The following is a 23,056-nucleotide window of genomic DNA, read 5'->3' on the forward strand; positions in this document are numbered from 1 at the left end:
ACATCTTTATTTGTTCACCCATCAGTGGACACTTAGGTTGTTTCCATATTTTTGGTTATTATAAATAATGCTGCTATAAATATGGGAGTACATATATCTTTCTGAGTTAGCGTTTTTGCTTTCTTTGGATAAATACCCAGAAGTGGAATTGCCAGATCATATGGTAGTTCTACTTTTAATTTTTTGAGGAACCTCCATACTGTTCTCCATAGTGTCTGTATCAATTTACAATACCACCAACAGTGGACAGGGGTTCCCTTTTCTCCATATCCTCTCCAGCATTCTCTTGTCTTTTTAATGCTTGCCATTCTCACAGGCATGAGGTGATATCTCATCATGGTTTTGATTTGTATTTCCCTAATGTTTAGCGTTGCTGAGCATCTTTTCATGTACCTTTGTATATCTTCTTTGGACAAATGTCTACTAAGGTCCTTTGCCCATTTTTATTTAGATTATGTAGGTGTTTTTTGCTATTGAGTTTTATATTTTGGACAGTAACCCCTTATCAGATATATATGGTTTGCAAATATTTTTTCCCTTTCCATAGGTGTCTTTTCATTTTGTTGCTAGTGTCTTTTGCTGTGCAGATTTGGGATCTTTTATGCTGCCTAATGTTGATGAAACGTTTTTGCAAGGCTTTTACATGGTTTTGAAGATTGCTTGAGCTAGCAGCATTTTTTTCTTTTCCTTTTTCTCTCCTTTTCTCTCCTCTTCTTCCTTTTGTTTGCCATTTTCTTCATATGTAATATGAGTCTGTTGGATTAAGTAATTCTGAGATACTGAGGAACTCTTCTAGACAAGTACTGGGTCTTCTAGCTGATGCCACTTGGTTGATCACATAAAAACTCTTGATACAGGTGTGTTTCCACTTCAATTTATGCATCTGAAATGTTCATATAATAGAATGAGAGTTTGGCCTAATGCTAATAAAACTAAACTCTTAGACCCTTAGATGTTTTCTCTGCCTTAATATAATATTTGTTATGGTGGTTTAGTACTTTTTCCAAAAAAATAATGCCTTACACTTCATAGAGCTTCATAAATCTACAAAATTCCATGTATGTCCTCTTTTGTTCCTTAAAACATTTATGAATGTATATTACAGTGGAGATTGAAGAACATGTACACATAATAACCCCTCTGATCAGTATAGTAGTAATTCTAAAGAAATTTCCATGAAGGCAGGAGGGGGCAGTTAGACCTGTTAAGGGGTCAAGTGGAGGCTGGGAGAGCCCAGGGAAACCTTCCTAGGAGCTGACATTTGAGCCAGCTCAAAGGCTTTTGACAGGAGAGGAGTGGGGGAGAAAAAGGAATTGAAGGCCAAGGTACTATATGAACAAAGACATGGAGGCATGAAATAGTGATTGGTGGCTGAAATTTTCCTTTAGGTGTGAAGTGTTTTTCATATTTTGAGAACTTTGGAATTTTCCTTTCCATTTGTGATTTTAATCATATCTCCACTTGGACTTCGTCTTTATAGACTGAAGCATTCCAAATAGGCCTAGTCTGTTCCATCCCTTAAACCATTTTAATAGTTTGTCTTTGTCCAACAGCTCCGTTTTGTCAGTCTTAAGCAATAGTGACAAAAACTTTCCACAATTTCACAGATATAAGTGATTCATAATAGGCAGACATTATAGCCCATTCTACCGCTCAACTGCTGCTCCTTCCCAAAGTTGTAGTGGACAAAATGTTTTAAGAAAACTCTTGTGTAGAGGTGGGGTTTTTTTGTTTTTGTTTTTGTTTTTTAAGATACAAAGAAACCTTTATTTTATACTTCAGGTATTTCAGTCTTACCGTAAAATCCAATAGTATGTTCTGATATTGTGTTAAAGAATCAGTTATTTTCTATATGTCCATTATATGTGAATTAGAAGTTTAACAAAATGAGTTCCACAGATAACCAAATTAAGTTCCTGCTTTGGGGACCCTTTTTCAGTTATTAATCATTTTAGTTATTGAAGGAGAATTTCAGTAAGACTTGCAATCTAGTAAGTAGTCTCTTCATTAACTTTTTAGATTCCTAGACCTTGGATTTTTTCTCAGTAAGCTGGTGGGCATTTCTCATCTTAATCAGAGTAGAGGGAGTACATAGGAACTCTCAAAGAAAAAAACAAAACAAACAAACAAAAAATACCTAAAAACTAGATACCTAAGAAACTACTCTTTGGGCAGTGTCTCATGAAAATGAGGATTCAACCTCTGGGCATGGCTCAAAGATTGAGACAGTCCCTAAGTGACCATGTTACTTAGTGTTTACAGTATAACCTTTTTGTTAATTTCCTTTTAATGACCATGACTGTAACATTTTCTACAAATATCCATAAAAATCCGCTTCAAAAAGGTGTTAATATATTTCATAGTATAATTGAATTTCATAGTCATTTAACTTGGAAGGTTCAAAGAAGAAAACTGTATTTTCACTGACAGGATCACATTTCAGTTGTAACTTAGAAAAACCAAATTGAATCCTAGTTTTCAGCCTGAGCAAAAATGTTCTGATTCTGGTGAACTAGTCAATTTATAAAATGGGTTTTTTTTTTTCTTCTTTTAATAAGCCCAGAGGAGACAGAAAGGAGACATTTAATCTGTATTTATAAATTTAGTATAGATAGACTACTGAGTATTCTATGTAAGTCAACTCTACCTAATAAGGTAAACCTGGGTTGGATGACTGTCTAGCATTTATTTTCTTTAATTAAAAAAAAAAAATTAGCAGCATGACCATATAAAGAGAATTTACTGGATGCAAGAAAGGTTGGGTGTGTACTTGGCCGTGAATGAAAGAGTCCTGCTTCCCTTTTGCCACATTTAAAATACACAGGCCTGGCAAACCACCTTATTAGTACCTGCAAAAGTCCTTCATGTAAAACTTATTCATTTATTTATTATTAGTTTTACCAGTAACCTTAATGTAGCTAAGTGGTTATATCACTCCATTCAAGATAATTTTTCCAAGTGTTGCCATCAGATATTTATTTACTTTGAAAATGGTCATATGGATAAAATGCTTGGCTTTTGTACAGTAGGTGTTCAAAAAGTGAAGTATTGGTTCTTATTAAATGGAGGCCTGTCATATATCACAGCTACTGAAGGTGAGGTCCAGAAAAGTTGAATGACTTGACTGAGATTGGGTACCTTAAGTCTCAAGTTAAATAATAAATGTAGCACTTTTCCACCAGTGTCCTGCTTTCTGTTCTGAGAAACCCCTTGTGAAACCCCTGAAGGCATTACTAAAATTTCAGTTATCTGAGCAACCAGCATGCCCTAAAGTGACATCTTGCAATTAAATAACAGGACACGAAATTAAAAGGTTTTATATAACATTTAATGAAATGCTTACTATTTATTTGTATAGAAACCATCTCTCATTGTTCAACGTGCATTATATCTATTCATTCTGAAAATGGGGTGTAGAGTATATAAATTTAACTGTTTTAGATTTTGGGGTCCTTCCCCAAGTTATTTTGCTAATTTCAGTAAGACTCTTTTTAGATGACTGAAGACGTTCTACAGTGTTATCCAACTATTGTTTAAAGCAATTTGTGATTAAAAGAAAATACATATATAAGAATAAAATATATATATAAGATTCTTTCTTTGTATCATTTCCATCAAAATGGTGGTGGTAGGAGGTCCTGGGGTTTATGTTAAAAGTCATGCCATTTGCCTACTTCGCTTAAAAGTGTTTATTGTGGATATTGTTAACTGCTTTCCTGGTGATTTACCACTTGGGAAATGTTTCCTAGGCTGTTAGACTCATCCTGTGTTAATGTTTTGGGTGGCTGAAGCCCTGTTCTGTTGATAACAGTTGAAATCTTGAATGTAGCCATAAATATGCAATGAATATGGTTCCAGCTTTGTAACTTAATGTGATTTCCTCACGGTAGACACATGAGCCAACAGACTGAACAGTTCCTTATTTGGAAGCCAACTGCGTCTGATGAGATGCAGAAGGCTGATTATAGCTTTGTTTGACTGCCTAAACCTGTCTTCCTTGGTGTCCCTGGTTGAGGGCCTCAGGCCTAAGTCATGTCGTGGTAGATGAGGTCAGAGTTGGTACTCAACAGATTTGTTTCCTTACCTTCACAGGGTTTTGTTTTGTTTTGTTTTTTTACCCCTAGACTGACAATTATGAAATGAAAGGATGATACTGCCAAGGTCTTTAACATGTATAAGAAAGTTACTTCTTTTTGACATCTGACATATAGTTTCATTTGAAACAGTATTTGCTGAGGAATATCACTTTAAGGATAACAATGGAATGTGAGAAAATTATCAACCATCTTTAGAAGAGATTGTATTCCTCATCTAGCTCTTGTGGTAAATAAATGTCTTATTGTATGTAAGGATCTCAGATTATAAAAGAATATGCAAAGGTGTTAGATAAATTATTCTCCAGTCTTATTGTGCTTAAAAATACTGAGGAGCTAATAAGTCTTCCAGGTAATTGTGATGCAAGTGGTTTCAGGACTGTATTTTGAATAATGTTTATAGATTTTCTGTGTCTTAATATTTCTTAGAGTTTTGTTTTGTTTTTAATTTTTGGTCATAGTTCTGCCATTCAGCCATTTCTTTTTTCCTTTCTTTTTTTAAGATGACTCTTAATGAAAGAATCTAGGTAGACCTTATAATTGAGAATCAAGAGACTTGAATTCTGGTCTTTGTTCTATTAACAAAATTATGAGCCTCAATTCATCCTGCGATGATATCTGTCATTTTCTATAACATGAAATAAGGACGAACACTTTTTTTTGAACTTTTGGGGAGAATATTCTCAGTCATTATCGAAAGAATGTTGCTGAACGTAACTACAGATAAAAGCCATGTGGGATCAAGATTGAAAGAACTGTGTGTGTTTTAAGAAGCCTCCACTATAGCTTTAGCATTATTCTCATAGCTGCTCCATCCTACCCCTTCCTTAGGGAATAATCATTTCCAAGGGGAGATGTATATAAGCATGTCACTCTTATATGGCAACATGGTTAAGTTTGTGTTTAAATTGATTTCATACTTGTGAGCAGATACTAATTTTATTCAACCTAAGGCTATAGGGTCAGATTGCAGTGTGGTTATACAATTTGTAGAGTGGAGTATAATCAATTGTCACGTTTGCTTTTATGTGTTTCTGCCTACACTTGTTCATAATTTTAACCCATCTTTAAGCCTTTAGTGATAGTCCAGTTATTTAAAGTTCAATATAAGATATTGATTTCCAGTAATTATAAAAACTGTTGTCATAGAAGCAAAGTATGTAAGTTTTCTCATCCTTATCAAGAAATTATAGTATGTGCATATCTCTTAACTTTTGAGGGTTCTAAAAATAGTTCATGGTAGACATATACAAATATAAAAAGCATATGGTTGTGGCTTAGGAACTGTAGCTCATAGAAGGATTAGCTTGAATAATGTATCATTGTTCCTAGGGTCAATTAAGCGTGTAGGTTTGGCTAGCTTGGGAACAGCCTCTAGCATGTGACTCTATAAATAACACTTGCACAACAAACATGGGCTTGATAAGTGAGCAATAAATCTGGGCTGACTGCCCATGCTTCTAAATTTTAGAACCAGTCCTGCCATCATAGTATTTAGAGGGTATGACAGCAGTAACAAGTTTTTAAATGAAAACATTTTTCATATCTATTTTGTGTTATTCCTGGTTATCCAGTTTATTCTTATTTTTTGTTGTTTCCTAAAAGTCAGCTTTGCTTGATAAAAAGAATTCTTTAGTTTGGTCACTTGGCTTCTCATTAGATACTTAGGTTTTGTGGTCTTACATATACTTCAATACAAATTTTCTCACCTTCTTGAGGAATGGTGGTGATTTGGTTGCCCAGTTTTCTATAAGCATAAAAACAGGGCACACTTCTATCATTTCATCTTTGTTTAGCTTTATTGGGAAGAATTAGGAACTTCTCACAGTTCCCACAATTACAGGCCCAAGCAGCAAAAGATAAGTTCACAAAGATGCATTTTGTCAAAGGATCTATCTAAGCAAGTCACTATTGCCAAAAAAAATTTTTTTTTATTTTGGTGTTCCCCTATTGCAACACAAGGTCTGAAAGGTGTGTTAGGGATTAAACATTTGTCAGATGTAATTTTTTAAAGTTTCTGTTGGCTTAGTTTGTAAATTATATTGTTAAATTCTTATGACCAATTTGTGCCATCTGATGTCACAGAATCTTGGCAGAGTTGGAAAGAACCAGTTTGTTAGGTAACTGTGAAGTACAAACAATTTAGGACTACACTGTTGGGATTTTGTGAAAAGTAGGTTTTACAGTTTAGAAGAAAAACATTTTCAAAAGTGGATTATGAAAAGGGAATAAACCATACATATTGACTCCATTTAGGATTTAGCTCACAGTATTCCTTGGTGGTTAAAGAATACCCAGTAGAATAAGCTTTCAATTCATCAGACGGGTTATTGAGCATTTATGCAAAGCACTGTGTTCATGTATGAAATGTAGAAAGGGAGGGTGAGATCGTTTACCCTCCAGAAATTCATGATCTGATGGGAAAGACATCTTAGACTTATGATATAAAAATGCTCTCTACTTATATTGATAGTTTATGGTCTCTTAATGCAGTGGCTCTTATCCGTGTCAGTCCCATCAGCCTCTTTTAGTAATACATATTTGGGAAAGTATTATCCTAAAATGAAATTCATATGTAACAATTTAACTACATACATAATTTTTTAAAGTCAACATTATATCAGAATTATGCAATATGGAGGAGAAATAAAGTAATTTATGATAAAAATAACATGTATATTAATTTATAAATGCTTGGGTATTCTATATTTGAAGCTATAATAAAGTAGTCAAGTGCCTGCATCTGTACCTAAAATTGCCATGACGTGACAGTTTTGAATAAGGATCAAGTGTGTTGAGTTGGTAACTAAAATACCAAGAGGTCATTGCTGTGATAATGTGGTTATCCAAAAAGGATATACTGTTAACAGATTTCCAAACAAAACTAAGTGTAATTGATTGCCTTCCAGAAAACTTTGGTATATAACTAAAATTGTGCAAAACATACTTTGTCTATGTATAAAATGGAGTTCTGTTGTCTTTTTAGAATGTGTGGCATGACATTCAAAGTTGTGGAAGACCACCTCCTGCATTGCAGGAAACCTAGCATCCAGTACCCTCTCCCCATTGTATGTTTGTAAGACTGTGATAACGAAAAATGCCCTTCCCCCAATTTCTAAATTGAGAACTGTTGCTCTAAATAAAAATTGAGTACAATACCAAATCACTTTTTGAAAAGCTGCGGTGCTTTTCGTTTTGTTTTAAATTCAGAGTAGGCATGAAAGAGTAGAGAGAACTATCACCAGTGATGTAACACAGTGAGAATGCTGTTTCCTTGTGATGTAAATGGATACACTTACAGTGGTACAATCAGTGGCTAGTAGATTTCAGTGTACCCTTCTGCAGTAATGATGCAAATTAAACTTTGAATTTTTACCACAGGTTATTGGTTTTGCTTTAACTGTAATATCAACACCATGTAGTTCTTCATATACACAAAATATTTACCCTCCAGGCATTAGTCGTACTTAAAACACAGCATAGGTGATCAAGTAGTGTCTAAGGCAGTGTTTCTCAAACTTTTAATGTGCATACAGATCTCCTATAGATCTTGTTAAGATACAGATTCTTAATCAGTGTGTTGGGTGGATCCTGAGGAGACCCTGACATTTTTAACAGGCTTCCTCACAGGTTTTGTCAGTTCTGCTGGCTCAAGGCCCACACTCTTTAAGGAGCAGGGATGTAAGGGAATTGTTAGTTATCCATTCCTTGAAGTGTGTAAACTTTGTCAGTATCAATGTTAATCACTAAAATTATTTTACTAAAACTACATTACCTTAATTCTCTAATACTTTCACTAATGAGTAGCATAAGGTTATCCTAAATTTTGAGGATAGAGATAAAGTCATCAGTAGTTTTCTATCACTATAAAACTCATTTCCCATTATGTTGCTCTGTATCCCTTAAGTAAGGGTTATGGATTTAGTATTTGATAGATGAAACATACAACAAAGAATTTGAAGAGCGCCTTAGCATTTGTTGGGATGTGCTTTGCCTGGTTCATAAGTGTAGCTTTTTCTTTGCCTTGGTTTAGATGGATAGAGTTGACCATTTTATGGCTTAAGTAAAAAAAAAAAAAAAAATTTGTATGGAGTGATTTTTCACAATGAATATTTTAAGACATTTGGTTATATGAATGAGATTATTCTTTTACTCCCGAATTATTTTGCTGCTCTTTTCCTAGGAGCCAGTATGGTCATACTTGCATGGTTCCTTCTTATTCTAAGCTGATGGCCTTGTGCAAGTTGAACTAATGGTCCAGAAACATTGTTTCCTACCCTGAAACCTATAGTGTCTACTGCATCTCTTCCTCATCTATCCCGGGAAACCAGACTCTTTTTCAGAGCTCTTAAAGCCCCGGATCTGTCATTCTCACTTAACTGAAGTCATCTCATTCTTAAACATTTTCTTGACTTAACCTGTCTACCATGAAGATTTTCCTATTTTAAATACTATTGGACTAGCACAGGAATGAAGTCCGGAGAAATATTTGAGAGCCTTTTGTGTACTGGGAGCCACAGTACTAGTTACTTTTGTGTATGCTATTGAATTTAATTCTCAAAACCCTGGGAAGTAAATAAATCAGTCTTATTTTAACGAAGATGAAACCGTTTGTTTAAACGACCTGCCTGTACAACCCAGTTTATCGCTGGCAAATTTGAGACTGGGATTTGAATCCATGTCTGCTTTCTTACTATTCCACAGACTTCTGAAAGGAGGGATCTGGGTCTTGAAAAGGTTAGGTAGAAATTAGGTGCTTTATGGGCCAGTTGGGGAAAAGATTACCTGAGGAAGAACAGTAGTCTCAAGAAATGTAGCAGATATTTCAAAAGAATCAGATATTCATATTAAGCATATATAGCTGTTGATTATAGTGTTGATAACACTTGATTTGCATAAAGGATTTTTTTTTAAGTAATACATTATCTAAGCCATCTCTCCATGACCCACTTCCAAAGTGGGTTCACTGCTTTCTTAAAACGTTTACGTGCCATTGTGACAATATCTGTTGAAGTAAATAGTAGGGAGACTTAGTAGATACTGAGGAATTACTTTCTTAGGAGATTAGACACTACATTATAATAGGAAGACAATGCCTAGATAGGGAAGCAACTTGCAAATTATCATATCTGTATATTAATTTATACAGGTGCCAAGAATCTTGTTTCTAAAGTAAGAAACGAAGTAGGAAGGAGAAAAACCAGTGTAACTTTAGAGCTGCAGTCCACCAATTTAAGTGAGTAGAAATGGTAGGCATAATACCCCCATAGCCAATTTGTCTCTGTACCAGTGCCATCAGGTAACCGATCATTAACACCTCTAATGATTGTGCATTTTTATAATAAAGACAACTTTCTGTTCTGATGGTAGAGCTCAGTTGCTAGTCTTGGAATAGTCTTAATAGTTGGCGAATTAAACAAGGAAGCATTTAAAAGGATTCTGATTCTCTTTTTGAATTACATTCCCTGAAAAAATTTTATTCTCCTAATGGCAGATTATCATTTTAGAAAATCTTTTCCTCTTTAGAGACCAATAAGGTAAAGTGAAAAGAACACTGAGCCAGAAGGTAAAAAACATTTATTTTAATCCTGGCTATGTGTGACTGGGTGTTTGGTCTACTGAGTGTTGCAGAGGAGATTCTTGTCTCCTTGTACTTAATTATTGTAGGGATTAGAGGCGGGTAAGTAGTGATGTAGAGGTTAGTCTTAAGAAATCTAAACAACATCCAAAATACTCTCACAGCATAAAAAGGAAGTCTGATATAGTACAAATAGTGCAGATTTTTGTATCAATTCTCATTCCTGAGTTTAAATCCCATTTCTGCTGCATACTATTCGGCTGCTCTTGGGCATATCACTTAATCTTAACAAATTGTAGGAAGGGACTTCCCTGGTGGCACAGTGGTTAAGAGTCCTCCTGCCAATGAAGGGGACACAGGTTCGTGCCCTGGTCGGGGAAGATCCCACATGCCACGGAGCAACTAAGCCCGTGCGCCACAACTACTGAGCCTGCTCTCTAGAGCCCGCGAGCCACAACTACTGAGCGCATGTGCCACGACTACTGAAGCCTGCGTGCCTAGAGTCCGTGCTCCGTAACAAGAGAAGCCACCGCAATGAGAAGCCTGCGCACTGCAACGAAGAGTAGCCCCTGTTCGCCGCAACTAGAGAAAGCCCACGCGCAGCAATGAAGACCCAGCGTGGCCAAAGACAAATAAATAAATTTTTAAAAAATAAAAATAAATTGTAGTAAGTGATTATTTTGTTCAACCTCTGTGAGAGACTCATGAAACAATGGCATGGTATCATCTTCCTGTTGAACACTGGTCCTGGAGAGATGAGATCTTTGGGTCTCCCCATTGTAGCTTCTTCAGGTAGCATTTCATAATCTTACGGATTTCCCCATAATTGAAGATGTGACAGTAATATTGTTATTCTTTATAAGATCAGAATTCCTTATATTCCCTGCCCACGTTTGAGTTTCATAAGGTTCACATCTCCCAGGAGGATATAAAGCGCTTCAAATATTTCTATATACTGTAGCCTCAATTAACTTTTGTGGGATTATGCAAAAAGTCAGTTTACTAATGATTCACTTTGGATTTCTGCCCCTTTTTTGGTTCTACACGGATTCTGCTAAGTCATCCAATATGTAAGGCCAGATTCTGCAGTATAAAGTAAAAGACAAAAGCCAACAGGAGAGGTGGCTCTGTATACGCAGGAAAGACTGCTGCTGGACATGGACCTTGGTCAAAGTACAGCTGCTTATGTTTCATCAGTCTAAACTTTGAAAGGTTCATTGTTTCCCAGTCTTAGCTGCTCCAGAGTAAGATCATAGGGTTTATCTTGGTCATAAATCCAATTACCTTTTCTTTTCCAAAGTAATAGGAAGGAAAATTTATTTATGTATCTTGAAGGGGCTGGAGAATTTCACACTTAACTATTTTCCTGTAGTAAGTTCAGCATCTAGACTATTCTTAGGAACAAGATAAACTAAATTTTAAATTATTTTCTATGTTATATATAAGCACTCATATTTTTAACTCTGAAAATACTGTTTATGAGTTTTGCTTAATTTTATCTCCTTGGTTTATATATTTTGATTCTGTTATTTATAATTTGACCTTTTTTAGAATCTGTAGTTTAAGTGAAAATTCTTTTCAGCCCATTCTCAGATTAGCATTTATGTAAACTCTTAATCACCTACATTCTTAAATAATGCACACTGCTTTAATATTCATTTCATTTACTATTTATTGAGCCCTACTATGTACCAGGCACTCTCCCAGGTACACCTTCTTCAAGAAGCTTATATTCTAGTAGTAGTAGAAACTCTGTTTTGTAATATTTTATAAATTTTGTAAATTCTTTTATTGAATCTTCAATACCATGCCTTTTTATTATATTCCCTCTTTAGTATTTAGGCAATGTATTTGTTATTCAATGTAATTACAAAGAACTTACATTTTTGAATATTGTCCTTTTCTTGTGTATGTCTAGTACAGAAATTGTTTTCAGAATTCCTGGGTACCAGATGTAGTCTTGTTGTGTACTGGATATGTGACCTTGTGCAAGTCCCTCAGTTTTTCATAGTGGAGGTACCAGTAATGCCAGCCTTCTTAATCCTCTTAATGCTTTATCTCTCGATAAGAGAGTAGAAGTCCTCACACCAGAATGCAATCAACTTTGACCAACCAGTGAAATTGTTTGCTTCTACCCTATCCTTTCTTCCTCACCTCCTTACAGTGGAAGCAGTGTCTACATTCTGTTCTTTCTCACTCTCTAATGGATGACTATAACTCTTCATTGATCCTTTAGCACATCTTCAGCTACTCTGTTTTCATTCACATTTAAACACTTGAGTTTCTTCCTCCTGAAAAAAACAAAAATTCATATCCATCCATTTGTGGTTTTGTACACAACTAAATTTGTCTGTTTTCTTACCTCCTATGCACTGTACCCCCATCATGCCACTGAAGCTGCTCTTGCCGGTGTCACCAATAATCTCCTTATTACTATTTCTAGTGGGTCTATAATCCTTACCTGCAATTACATTTTTGGAAAAGAAGGTGGGTATTGATAAAGTCAATAAGGCGACAAGGACCTTGGGAGAAAGTTTGATGTTCTTAGGGCAAAAAGAAAAAAGCTTTCTTTTCATTAATTCATTGACAAATATTTATCAAGCACTTTATTAATCATTGAAGATACAGTAGTTAATAAAATGGATAAAAGTCCCTTTTTCCCTGGAGCTTGTTAGTTTGAGGAAATAGACAAACAAAATAAGTAAATTATGTGTCAGATAAAGATAAAGGATTATCAAACAAAAATAAAGCAAAGAAAAGGGAGTAGAAGTTTGAATAGGGTGGATTTTAGATGACATGGCCACAGAAGGCCTCACTAAGAGTAAGACATTTGAGCAAAGACCAGGAGATGAGGGAAGGTCCTGTGCAAATATTTGGGGGAAGAGTAGGCCTAGCAAACTATTTATTTGGTCTAAGCAAAAATAGTTCTTTGTCCTATGAAATGTTTTTATAAAGATTTTTATTCTTATGATAAAAAGGAAGGCTGGATATTTTGGAGTATACTTCTGCAAATTGACTTTTTAGGATAAAACAGTATTCATGATTTAATCTTACAGAATAAGTGAAGACAAAAACTCTAAAGTTAATTTTATTTCACATTCCCTTTAGCATCTAAACGGTTGCATGCTTTTAGTGTTGGGACAATTTAAATAATGGCATATTTATTCCTTAAAAAAATGCAGATCTTTTTTGAGTAAGTGGAACATTAGCTGAAGTAACATAGGATAGCTTTATAGGGCTCTAAACTAACTTACTGAGGTTCAACAGAAGCCTTTTCAGGAGGAGAAATTTTAGCATTTGTACACTTAGTAGTATTTCAGCAAAATAATCACTTTTTTGAGAGCAGTAAAACTATACATTCTCTGCATTATATTCAAAACCCTAATTTATTTAAAGGAGAAAGGAGCCTTAAGAACAGACTTACGGATTGGCTCTGCTATTTGGGAAGATTCATGTGCTTGTTATCAGAATATGGTCGTTTAGTCATCAGAATAGGGTCTTCGTAAACCCTCAAGTGGACTGCAATCTAGTTATAAATGGATTAATATGATTTACATAATTGGTTAATTTTCAGAGAAACCTGTTAGATATTTAAAAACCTTCAACAGTTAGAATCCAGAACTTGCTTCTCTCTTCTCTTTTACCCCTCACAAAGGTAACAGATTTTAAGAAGTACTGGAGACAAGGAGTAGGCAGGTGGCACACAATTTCATTCATATTTAAGAGCCAGTAATAATGAATCACTGGCCATTTTTCCTGGTTTCTTAACATTGTAACAGGCAGTGAGAAACAGAAACATTTCCCTAAATTTTGGTGGTCTTACAGGATTCAAGTTTCTTTCCTTCAGTATGACTATTAATTATCATGTGTATTGCTTTATATCTGTAAGCATGAGAAGCACTGAATATCTAGGAAACATTTTATGGTTTAATTTGTTCAGTGGCCCACATGGAGGATGGAAAAGGAATAAACTCTTAACTGAGCTTGATAAGGATGTGATCTTTTAGAATGAGGTGTTTACATAAACACTTGAACAAGGTTTTGCCTTGTTCAAAAACTTGAACAAGGTTTGGCCTGTATTGTCTAGACCTGAGCAATGCTAGTGCAACTGCTAAAAAGCATATATGACTGGTAAATAAATGCTGATAAGGTGATATTTGAGAGACTATATACTCTACTAAATAAATATTCTCTTAAGCATTTTTAGTTGGTCTGTAATCGCCTTCAATTGTCAGGTACCATTGTCATTCCCGAGTGTACAAATCTTCCACATTTTTTACCCCCCTGTTTTCATCTTCTTTCTGCTTGCTTAGGAAGAAGAATTCTCCCATCTCCAGTAGATAATATTTAAGGTCCATTCTAGCCAGAGTCTAAGATCCTTTTTTACTGTGTTATTGATATGGTGACATTATTGATGAGAGAGCATTCTGGTTCCATTTCAGGAAAATTAACGACAGGATGTCATTTCCTTTACTATTTACATGGGTATTTATCATGGGATGATTCAGGAAGAGAGAAATCAGATTTGAAATTTAAATAGCCATAGAGAAAATGATTTGAGGCTTTTTTTTTAATAACTTATTTCTAATGCCCTCCCTCCCCCATTTCAAAGATAATGAGTTCATGATTGTCTTTCTAGGTTTTCCTGTTAAACAGTTCTGTAATTTTGCCATCTAAACACTTAAAACATTTTGATGTCTATCCTTCCCATATGTTTTCAGTACACACACGTTTAAACAATTAGCCTCAATTGTTTTACAATCTACTTTAAAAAGCTGTATTATGAATATTTTGTATGCTATTAAATATTATTCTAAAATATTTTCAATAGCTGCAATATAGTACATTATATGTAACAAGATTTAATTAGTCCCTCTGGTTAGATGTTGTTATCTGCTTTTAGATTTTTGCTTTTATTAATTATACAGAAGAGAACTTTGCATAAATCTTTGAATACTTCCCTGGCTGTTTCTTCAAGATAAATTTTCAGGTGGTTTCATGGGTATAATATTTTTAGTTTTTGTTTCAGCGAAACAATTACTCTTTGCTGGAGGAAGAAAACTATATTTTTGAATGCTCATATGCCAAATACTGTGCAAGATGCCTTGTAGTCTCATATTTCATATAATTTTTAGCTGTTTTCATCCCCAGTTTTATAGATGAAGACATCTGTATGCATATGTGTAAGATATTTTGCAGTACATTAACAGTATGTAGAAAATGTTTAAATGTTTTGTTTAGCAAATAACAAAGGCCTTCAGCAGTCACACGAAACAATCAAAACTTAAAGTTTGTAATTCTGTTTTGGCTTTGGAGTATGTACTATAATAAGACTTCATCTTTTCATGTTTTATTTGTTCAGTGTAAAGGGTTTTAGGTCTTAAAATTATGTTAATTGGCATTTATAGCTCTAGGAGGAAAAAAGTGGGTGATTCCCTTATGAATTTTGGGTTTTGCTCATATGACTACTGTTATAGACGATTAATTTATAAATCACATTTTATCTTTAAATTAGAAGCAGATAATAATTGTCTGCTAGGTGAAAATGGTTTCCCTTCACTTAAAACTCCAGACATAACTTTTTCAAATTTTGCACTTGCAAGATCTAAGAGGGGAAAGTTCAGTGATACAAGGATGAAAAAAGGTTGCAGAGGAAGGGTGAGAGCAGTGAGGTGACATGACTGTATGCTTTTACAGAGCTAATTTAGAATCCTTTCCCTGCTATTTCATAGAGCTACCCTATTTTGCTAAGTGAGGTTGTTGTTTTTAGGGCCTCGTATTTGTTATCTAATGCAGTGGATGTTTTGTCTCAGTCACATAGATCAAACAACAACATGGCAGGACCCCAGGAAGGCCATGCTCTCCCAGATGAACGTTACATCCCCTGCCAGTCCACCAGTGCAGCAGAACATGATGAATTCGGCCTCAGGTGAGTGAAATACTGTAATTAGAGCACACCAGGTAATGCTCGTGCATTGATAAAACTTTCTGTGGAAAATAGTAGTTATTCTTTTAAGGAAACTGGAGCATGGTTGATGGTTATTTTCTATCCACTTTCCTAAGGGAAACTTATCTTATTTCAAATAACCTGCTGAAAGCCAACAGATTTTAAAGTTTCAGTTCTGAAGTGAATATCTCAAATTCCTAGTTTGGTTAACTTTGACATACTTGTGTTTTATTGTGCCGCTTTCTTGTGTCTCTTAGAGTTGAAGTTTCCCTCTTCCTTTTGTGGTTTGGATGGGAAGCCAAGCTGTGGTGTTCTTAACTCACCTCTTAAAGTGGATGTTTGTTCTACCTTGAGAATAACTGGAAGGTAGCAACTTATAAACCCCAAAGCATCTTTCTTAGGGCTGGTACATGTTATTTAACACATTTCCACCTTTTTCACAGAAGATAAACCTGAGTATAAATTTTTTTTCTGTCTCCTGTTTGGCAGTTTACTTAAATCTGCCATTTTTCTCATCTATGTAATGGGGAGTGGTCATGCCCCTTATTATAGAGAGGAAGGTATTAAAGGAAATCATATAATATGTATAAAGCTTTTATATTACAGTTCTAGTACGGAGTAGATACTAAGTAAATGTTTAGTTCCTTCTTCCCTATGTCAGTTAGATATTGTCTGACTTCTTCTTTGTTACAGGGGCCCAAGGCCATAGCTACCCATTATGCATCTTTGTGCGTATTAGGAAAAGGTACCCCTTCCTCTGGGAAGATGCAGCCCTATGCCTGGCATCAAGGATTAGAGCATTTGGACTGGATTTCTGACCATTCCCCTACCCCACCCAAACACACACAAACACACTTTATCCCCTTTACTGAGTGTCCTGGGTCAGGACACAGATGGCAACTGTAATTGGCAGCCCCAGTGGCCTTAATGGCTTCCTCCTTCACAGCCCATCCATCTTCCCTACCCAACAAACTGATCAACATGATACTATTGGAAGCTGCACTGTAGATTTTCTTAAACAGCAGCCTTTGGAAAGGGATTGGTAGAGTTGGAGAGGGTGGTACAATTCATTGTCACAAGGATTCCTTGACCAGGAAAGATCACAAAATTTGAAATGTCCTTCTGCCCCTAAAGATGATGACAATGTGTTAGAATGTTTTTGCTGTTCCATTAACTCTATGTTCTTGCCTTGGGTGGGTTGAACACTTGAAAGGATTCAAGAAAATGAAAGTCAAGGCAAGATTCGTGACTGAGCTTCTCTTGTCATAAAGTTTCTTTATATAAACTCTTGAAGAGTTTATATAATCTTCCATTTTATCTTCCAGTTCAGCTAATTTTAATATCAGTACATTTACTTATCCTCAGAACCTGTTTTATATGTGACACTTGAGTTAAAATTTTTTCAAAAGCAAAAAATTATGCAAGTATTTATTGACTGATATTTTTACTTGACAACCATTTTTTTAATTATCAAATTTCCAAATAAAAGTTCTGAAAGCTGCTTCGTATTTATAATCCGAAGAAGATGATGCACATTTTTCATTTTGTCATAATCCATCAAAAACTATACCTGGGAAATTAGTAACAAATACCTCATTAATTTAAATTTTATTTTGAAAGATTAGGCATTTTGCATCTAAAAGGTTGATTATGATTCTTTTAGAACATTGGTTTGTTTATGTTTTTCCTATTAAATTTTCTAATAGTAATGGTCTAAGGAAATGGGGAGAATTTGTGTTCAGATTTATGTTTAAAACCAAAAGTATATATCAAATTGGTTTTAATGGATTTTAGAATATTTCTGTATCTTTTATTTCAGCTCTGCGTTTTGTAAAATATGAAATGTGTTTTTATATACTGCATATAAATTAATAGACATGCTTACTGCTGTATATTAATTAAAGAGGTGACTGGCAGGAACAGTTTGAGTAAAGTGGCAAGAAGCACGATTGTAGTGGGGGGGGGCATTGTATGAAGAGAGGCTGAGACAGAGAGAGTTGGAGGGAGGACCTGAAATGGGAAAAGCCACCTCCAAAGAGATTTGAGCATGTTTAAATGGTAGTAGAAGGTATTAAATAATAATAGGAAGCCCTTTTTATATGTCAGGCTTTCTGATGAGGTCATTTTGTACAATCTCATTTAATTCTCATAGTGGTCATTTAAGTTAGGTGCTGTTATTAGTCTCACTTCACATCTGAGAAACATTGAGTGACTATTTAAAAACAAATAGAAGACTTCTACGTGGTGTTGAAATGCTTGGGAATGAATGTCATGGGAACTATAATCTTGATAACCTCATGTTCACATAAAGTTATAGCCATAATGTCATTTTAATAAGGGTTCAACCCAGGGTCTTCTCCTTATCCATCTGGAACAAACCCATGGAGTTTGGCGGCTGTGCATTCTCCACTGAGGTTACACAGCATGATTTCTCAAATAGCTTTAAGAGAAAATGATCTTATCTCTCAGTCAAGGATTTCTCCTTGATGCTCCTCTGTGCTTGGAAAATAATCTTCTGAGTTTTTAGAGCCTGGAGCCAGTGAGCAAGAATTGTGAGGGTATTTAAATAAATTTCCAGGGTATTTACTGTAACAAAGGAGCAAGCCTGTTTCCAGTTAAGCAGGGTGTCTACAGACAATTTTCACCCTAAAGGGAATGCCTTCTGAACCTGGTAATCTGAAGCCTTTAGATAAAAGAGGAAGCTACACAGCTCTTTTGAAGCAATTTACTGGGTTAATCAAGCTAAATGCAGCTTGATTTACTTTTTTATCATTAATTATTTTAACAAGAACTTTCTAGTGTTAGTCTTTTTTAAAAACTTGCCTCATTCAAATATTTGAGTCCAGCTTTGTGTTCTGTTCTAATTATTTCTAATCAGGCCACTTTCCTTTAAAATACTGTATTTTCTCTATACTCTCCAGTTTTCTGCATAATTTTTAATGGAACTGAATAATATTTTAAGATTTCCTCCAGTTCTGAGATTTTATGAAATCCAATTTCTTTCACTCAAATTTGGTTTAGCAAAAATGATTAGTTTACTTTTGCTTTTTATAAGTCCTTTTTCAAAATATGAGGTTGAAATGATGAATTTCATTGCTAGACTGGAGATGTGTGATTTGTAATTGGCCAAATTTCTAAATATATGTAATTGAGAAATCACTTAAAACAAAGCTGCACATGGAAAGGATTCCTTCCTTCATCCTAGGAAGAAATTTATATTCTTTAACTGTCCATTTAATTGGCAAGGCAGTGAACTTTGTGAAAGGAATTTGAAAAGTGAGGAAAAGAAAATTATAAAATAAAAGGAAACTTGAATAATTTAATAAGATAATAGTTCTATTTTACTTTACATTAAAATATATAATAATATATACACATATAAAAGTATACACAAACCCTATTCTGTTAAATTACTTGATGATTGCCCTTTACAAGTTATATTAAAAATGTATTATGCTTATAGCACATTAGTAGCCTTTTGATGCATGCTTGGGATCTATATAAAATAGTTCTTCTGCATACTAAGAGTTGGGTAAACAGTAGTGGTTTTTGTTTTAGACATTAGAAGATAAGGACTTGGGGAGAGAAAAGTGGTAATTCTCCTTTAACCAGCTCTATTTATATGAAGATGTTAAGTTTTTTATTAGTAGCTTGTTAACAGTGACCCACAAGATTGCTGAATCTTAAAGCAGCATTAAAGTCAAGAAAATATACTCTGTGATAATCCAGAAATAACTTGGTGCCAAAGGACTGGTGACTGTTTAGGACCATTAAAAATTGTATAAACCTTGATTTAAATTATACAAAATCAATGAACCCAGTTGTCTGCTTTTTAAAAATTTACCATTGATAACAGTCCAAAGTCAGATGTCTTGTTACAGATACATTTTAAAGGATTCATTATTTTCATGTTTTAAGTCTGGCATTTATTTGTTTGTTTGTTTGTTTTTTGGTTTTTGTTTTTTTTCCCTGGTACGCGGTCCTCTCACTGTTGGGGCCTCTCCCGTTGCAGAGCACAGGCTCCGGACGGTCAGGCTCAGCGGCCATGGCTCACAGGCCCAGCCGCTCCACTTCATATGGGATCTTCCCGGAGCGGGGCACGAACCCGTGTCCCCTGCATCGTCAGGCGGACTCTCAATCACTGCGCCACCAGGGAAGCCCCTGGCATTTATTTTTGACTAATGCCCAAATCTACCAATGCAGCACTTTCTGGTTTCCCCATTATGAAAACCTGTATGGAATTCCTAGGAAATATGTCAAGATGGGTGGAGAAAATGCCCTCTTGATTATGGAAGGTGATGCGTGTTGGAAGAATTTGCTAAGCACCTCCATTGCAGTGGGGAAAATATTCAGAAGCAAGCGGAGTGGGTAGTACAGAGCTTCCTTGATATTTGCCTGCCGTATTACTTCTGCTTTGTGTAATCTGTGTCAGGACCGAAGACCAAATGGGAAAGAGAGATTGTTACCAAGGAAAATATGACATAGGACAGATGTGAAATGTAAAAATAACAGGTAGAAAGTTGATATGAGTTTTTTAACTTTAAAAAGCACAGAAGAGGTAAGGATGTATGGAAGTTGCAAAGCTGACCACCGGTTTTAGGAGTTGATAATTCTTACTTCATGTGTTGTAGTTCACAAACTTCTAAGTTCTACTTTTCACCTTTGGAGTGAACTGAGAAGGAATTTAGAATAGGGGTTAAGATCAAGGGCTCTGGGGTCAGGTGGACATGGGTTTGAATCCCAGCTCTGTCACTCAACTGACTATGAGATCTTGGATAAGTGAATATATCTACCTGTGCCTCATTTCTTCACTTGGAAAATGGGGTGACAATAATAATAGTAGCACTGAATTTATAGGGCTATTGTGAATATTAAATGACACAATCTATGTAAAGTGATGGGTACATAGAAATTAGTATTAACAATATACAGTGCTTGGTATAATATATTGAATATATAAAAGTAAGTGTGATCTGATCTGATACTTTACAGTGTAATCAGTTTACATTACCTGGTAATTACTGTTACTTCATTTAAAATAAGTTTTTAAATCTGTTACCACACTATTTTTTAGGGTTATGTTTATCTCTGTAAGCTTTTTATCATCAAATATGCATCATTGGTTCTTACGCAAGTCATGCATTGTCTTCTGGCTTTTAGATTCACATAGATTCTCCAAGCGTGAGAGTGTTGATAAGAGTGTTAAATATAAATATGGTTTTCTTCTCATGGGTTAAACCTTTTCTGATTCTTAAAGTTTTTTATTATTGTAAGATGGAAATTGTTTGTCAGTCTGAAATCATAATATATGGAACAACACTTAAGTATACCAAACAGGAATAAAACTGTAATAAAGCCCAAAGTCAGAGCAATGAATGAAGTATGAGACGGAGGCAGTGTACTTTATTACTCTCAATCTCTTATCCCAAATAATCTTTTTTAAACCAGAATTACTGCTTGCTTTTTTCTCATCTGCAAATTTTGGTAAATTAAGAAAAGATGGCCACAGGAAAAGGGAAAATAGTAAAAAGCAAAAGCATAATCCAAATGAATATAATCCTTAAGAAACTCTGTTTGTTTTATTTAGTTTGTATCTTGATTTACTTGTTGATTAAGTTCCTGAAAAAATGGTTAGTAATATGGAAACAAGAACCACTTATCTTGTTTAAAAATATGGACCAGTCCATTTCATTTTAATAAAGGTTATCAGTAAACAATATATAGGTATTATGAAGGTAAAAATATTTATTTGTGAAATAGAAAAAATAATTCAATGAGGATGTCCAATCAAGTTGCAGATCACATAGCTTGCAATTATCATATCTTCAGTATATAGGAGTTCCTCTGAAGTCTTTGTTAAACCCCGTGATGCCCTACACATGGCATTTTTAAATCTTGATGGCTTCATGACTTTGCTGCTCGATAAAACATGCCACTTGTGTCAGAGCAGCTAATGGCCTCTACTTTACTCTGATGGCAAGAGCTTTTCACTCCCTCTATACTGGGGATCAGTCTTTTTTTTTTTTTTTTTTTTTTTTTTTTGGCTGCATTGGATCTTCGTTGCTGCACACGGGCTTTCTCTAGTTGTGGCGAGCGGGGGCTGTTCTTCAGTTGCGGTGTGTGGGCTTCTCATTGCGGTAGCTTCTCGTTGCGGAGCACAAGCTCTAGGCGCATGGGCTTCAGTAGTTGCAGCACGCAGGCCCAGTAATTGTGGCTCGTGGGCTCTAGAGCGCAGGCTCAGTAGTTGTGGCGCACGGGCTTAGTTGTGACACGGCATGTGGGATCTTCCTGGACCAGGGATCGAACCCATGTTCCCTGCATTGGCAGGTGGACTCTTTACCACTGCGCCACCAGGGACGTCCCCCTGGATCACTCTTGATATTAACTGACTCCAGTCATGATTTTTAACTTAAAAGTATTTTCTAAATAATATTAAAACTCAGAATACCTGAGCAAGGCAGCAACATTTAGCAAATGGAACAATAGATGTTGGCTGATAAATTATCATTCTTTATTCTGATTCTACCCAGCTACACTTCTAAAATGACTCCCAGAGCAAGACACCCCTCACCCCAAATATATCAGCAGAACTTTAAATTCAGTTATTCTGGAATCGAGGCATGTGTTTATATATTACTTAAGGTATTGGCGTGTACGATATAGAACTATTTCTAAAGTAGTGCTCACTTCTTCATGCCTTTATTAAAGAAGCCCAAAATAATCATGTTGAAAAGTGGACATATAGTTACTTGGTTTTTCAGTACCTTCAGAACAGTATTTTTTATAGTGTTAACATTTTCCTAAGATTGTGTCCATTTGAGAATTGTGATATCCCCAATAATTATCTAAATCTCAAGTGTGTTAGGCAGTACCGTATTCATACATTTAGTTGTATGCCCTATTATTTCAGACAAGGTAATTCCTTCCTGTCTTTGCTTTACTTTAGGGGTTTTCTTCTAAAGCAAAGGGAGATATATAGAAACTCAAGATTGTTGATGTCCCTTGACCTGATCTTAGAGCATGAATAACAAATATTTTTAAAAATCTATTAGAAGTCTCTTAAGTAATCATTTGGGAAAGTAAAGTTCATGTAAATTCTGAAAGTTACTGAGATTTTATTGTAAATACTGAACCTAATGAAGAAGAAAAGGATATAAGCTTATTTCTGTTATTTTAACCAACAGACTAACTTAGAAGAGTAGGAGAATATTGTAAAGAGTATAAAGAAAAAAATCTGATACGTATCCTTGCCACCAGCTTTCTTAGTATAATGAGTTATTAGATAGTGGTGTTTAAAAATATAGGTGTCCATGTTCAACTTTTCTCCAGTGGTTATTTGTAGTGATTATTTGGAAACTTTGCTCAGCTTTGGAGTAGAAAGGATGAGAAAGAGATTAAATTATTTACATTAAGAACCAAATAAATGTCTGTTTTGTT

At 35.1% G+C, this 23,056-nt stretch overlaps 1 protein-coding gene across 12 annotated transcripts in view; it reads left to right on the forward strand.

The window, feature by feature from the left end:
• Positions 1-23,056, forward strand: part of YAP1 (Yes1 associated transcriptional regulator) — a 108,199-nt gene that overhangs the window by 34,373 nt on the left and 50,770 nt on the right. For all 12 annotated transcript variants that reach the window (XM_060102774.1, XM_060102766.1, XM_060102777.1 and 9 more), the window contains exon 3: positions 15,486-15,601. In XM_060102774.1, coding sequence (XP_059958757.1) covers positions 15,486-15,601 — 116 coding nt within the window. The remainder of the gene's footprint in view (positions 1-15,485; positions 15,602-23,056) is intronic.

This window comes from Mesoplodon densirostris, chromosome 7, assembly GCF_025265405.1.
Source record: "Mesoplodon densirostris isolate mMesDen1 chromosome 7, mMesDen1 primary haplotype, whole genome shotgun sequence".
Classification (NCBI taxonomy): Eukaryota; Metazoa; Chordata; class Mammalia; order Artiodactyla; family Ziphiidae; genus Mesoplodon; species Mesoplodon densirostris.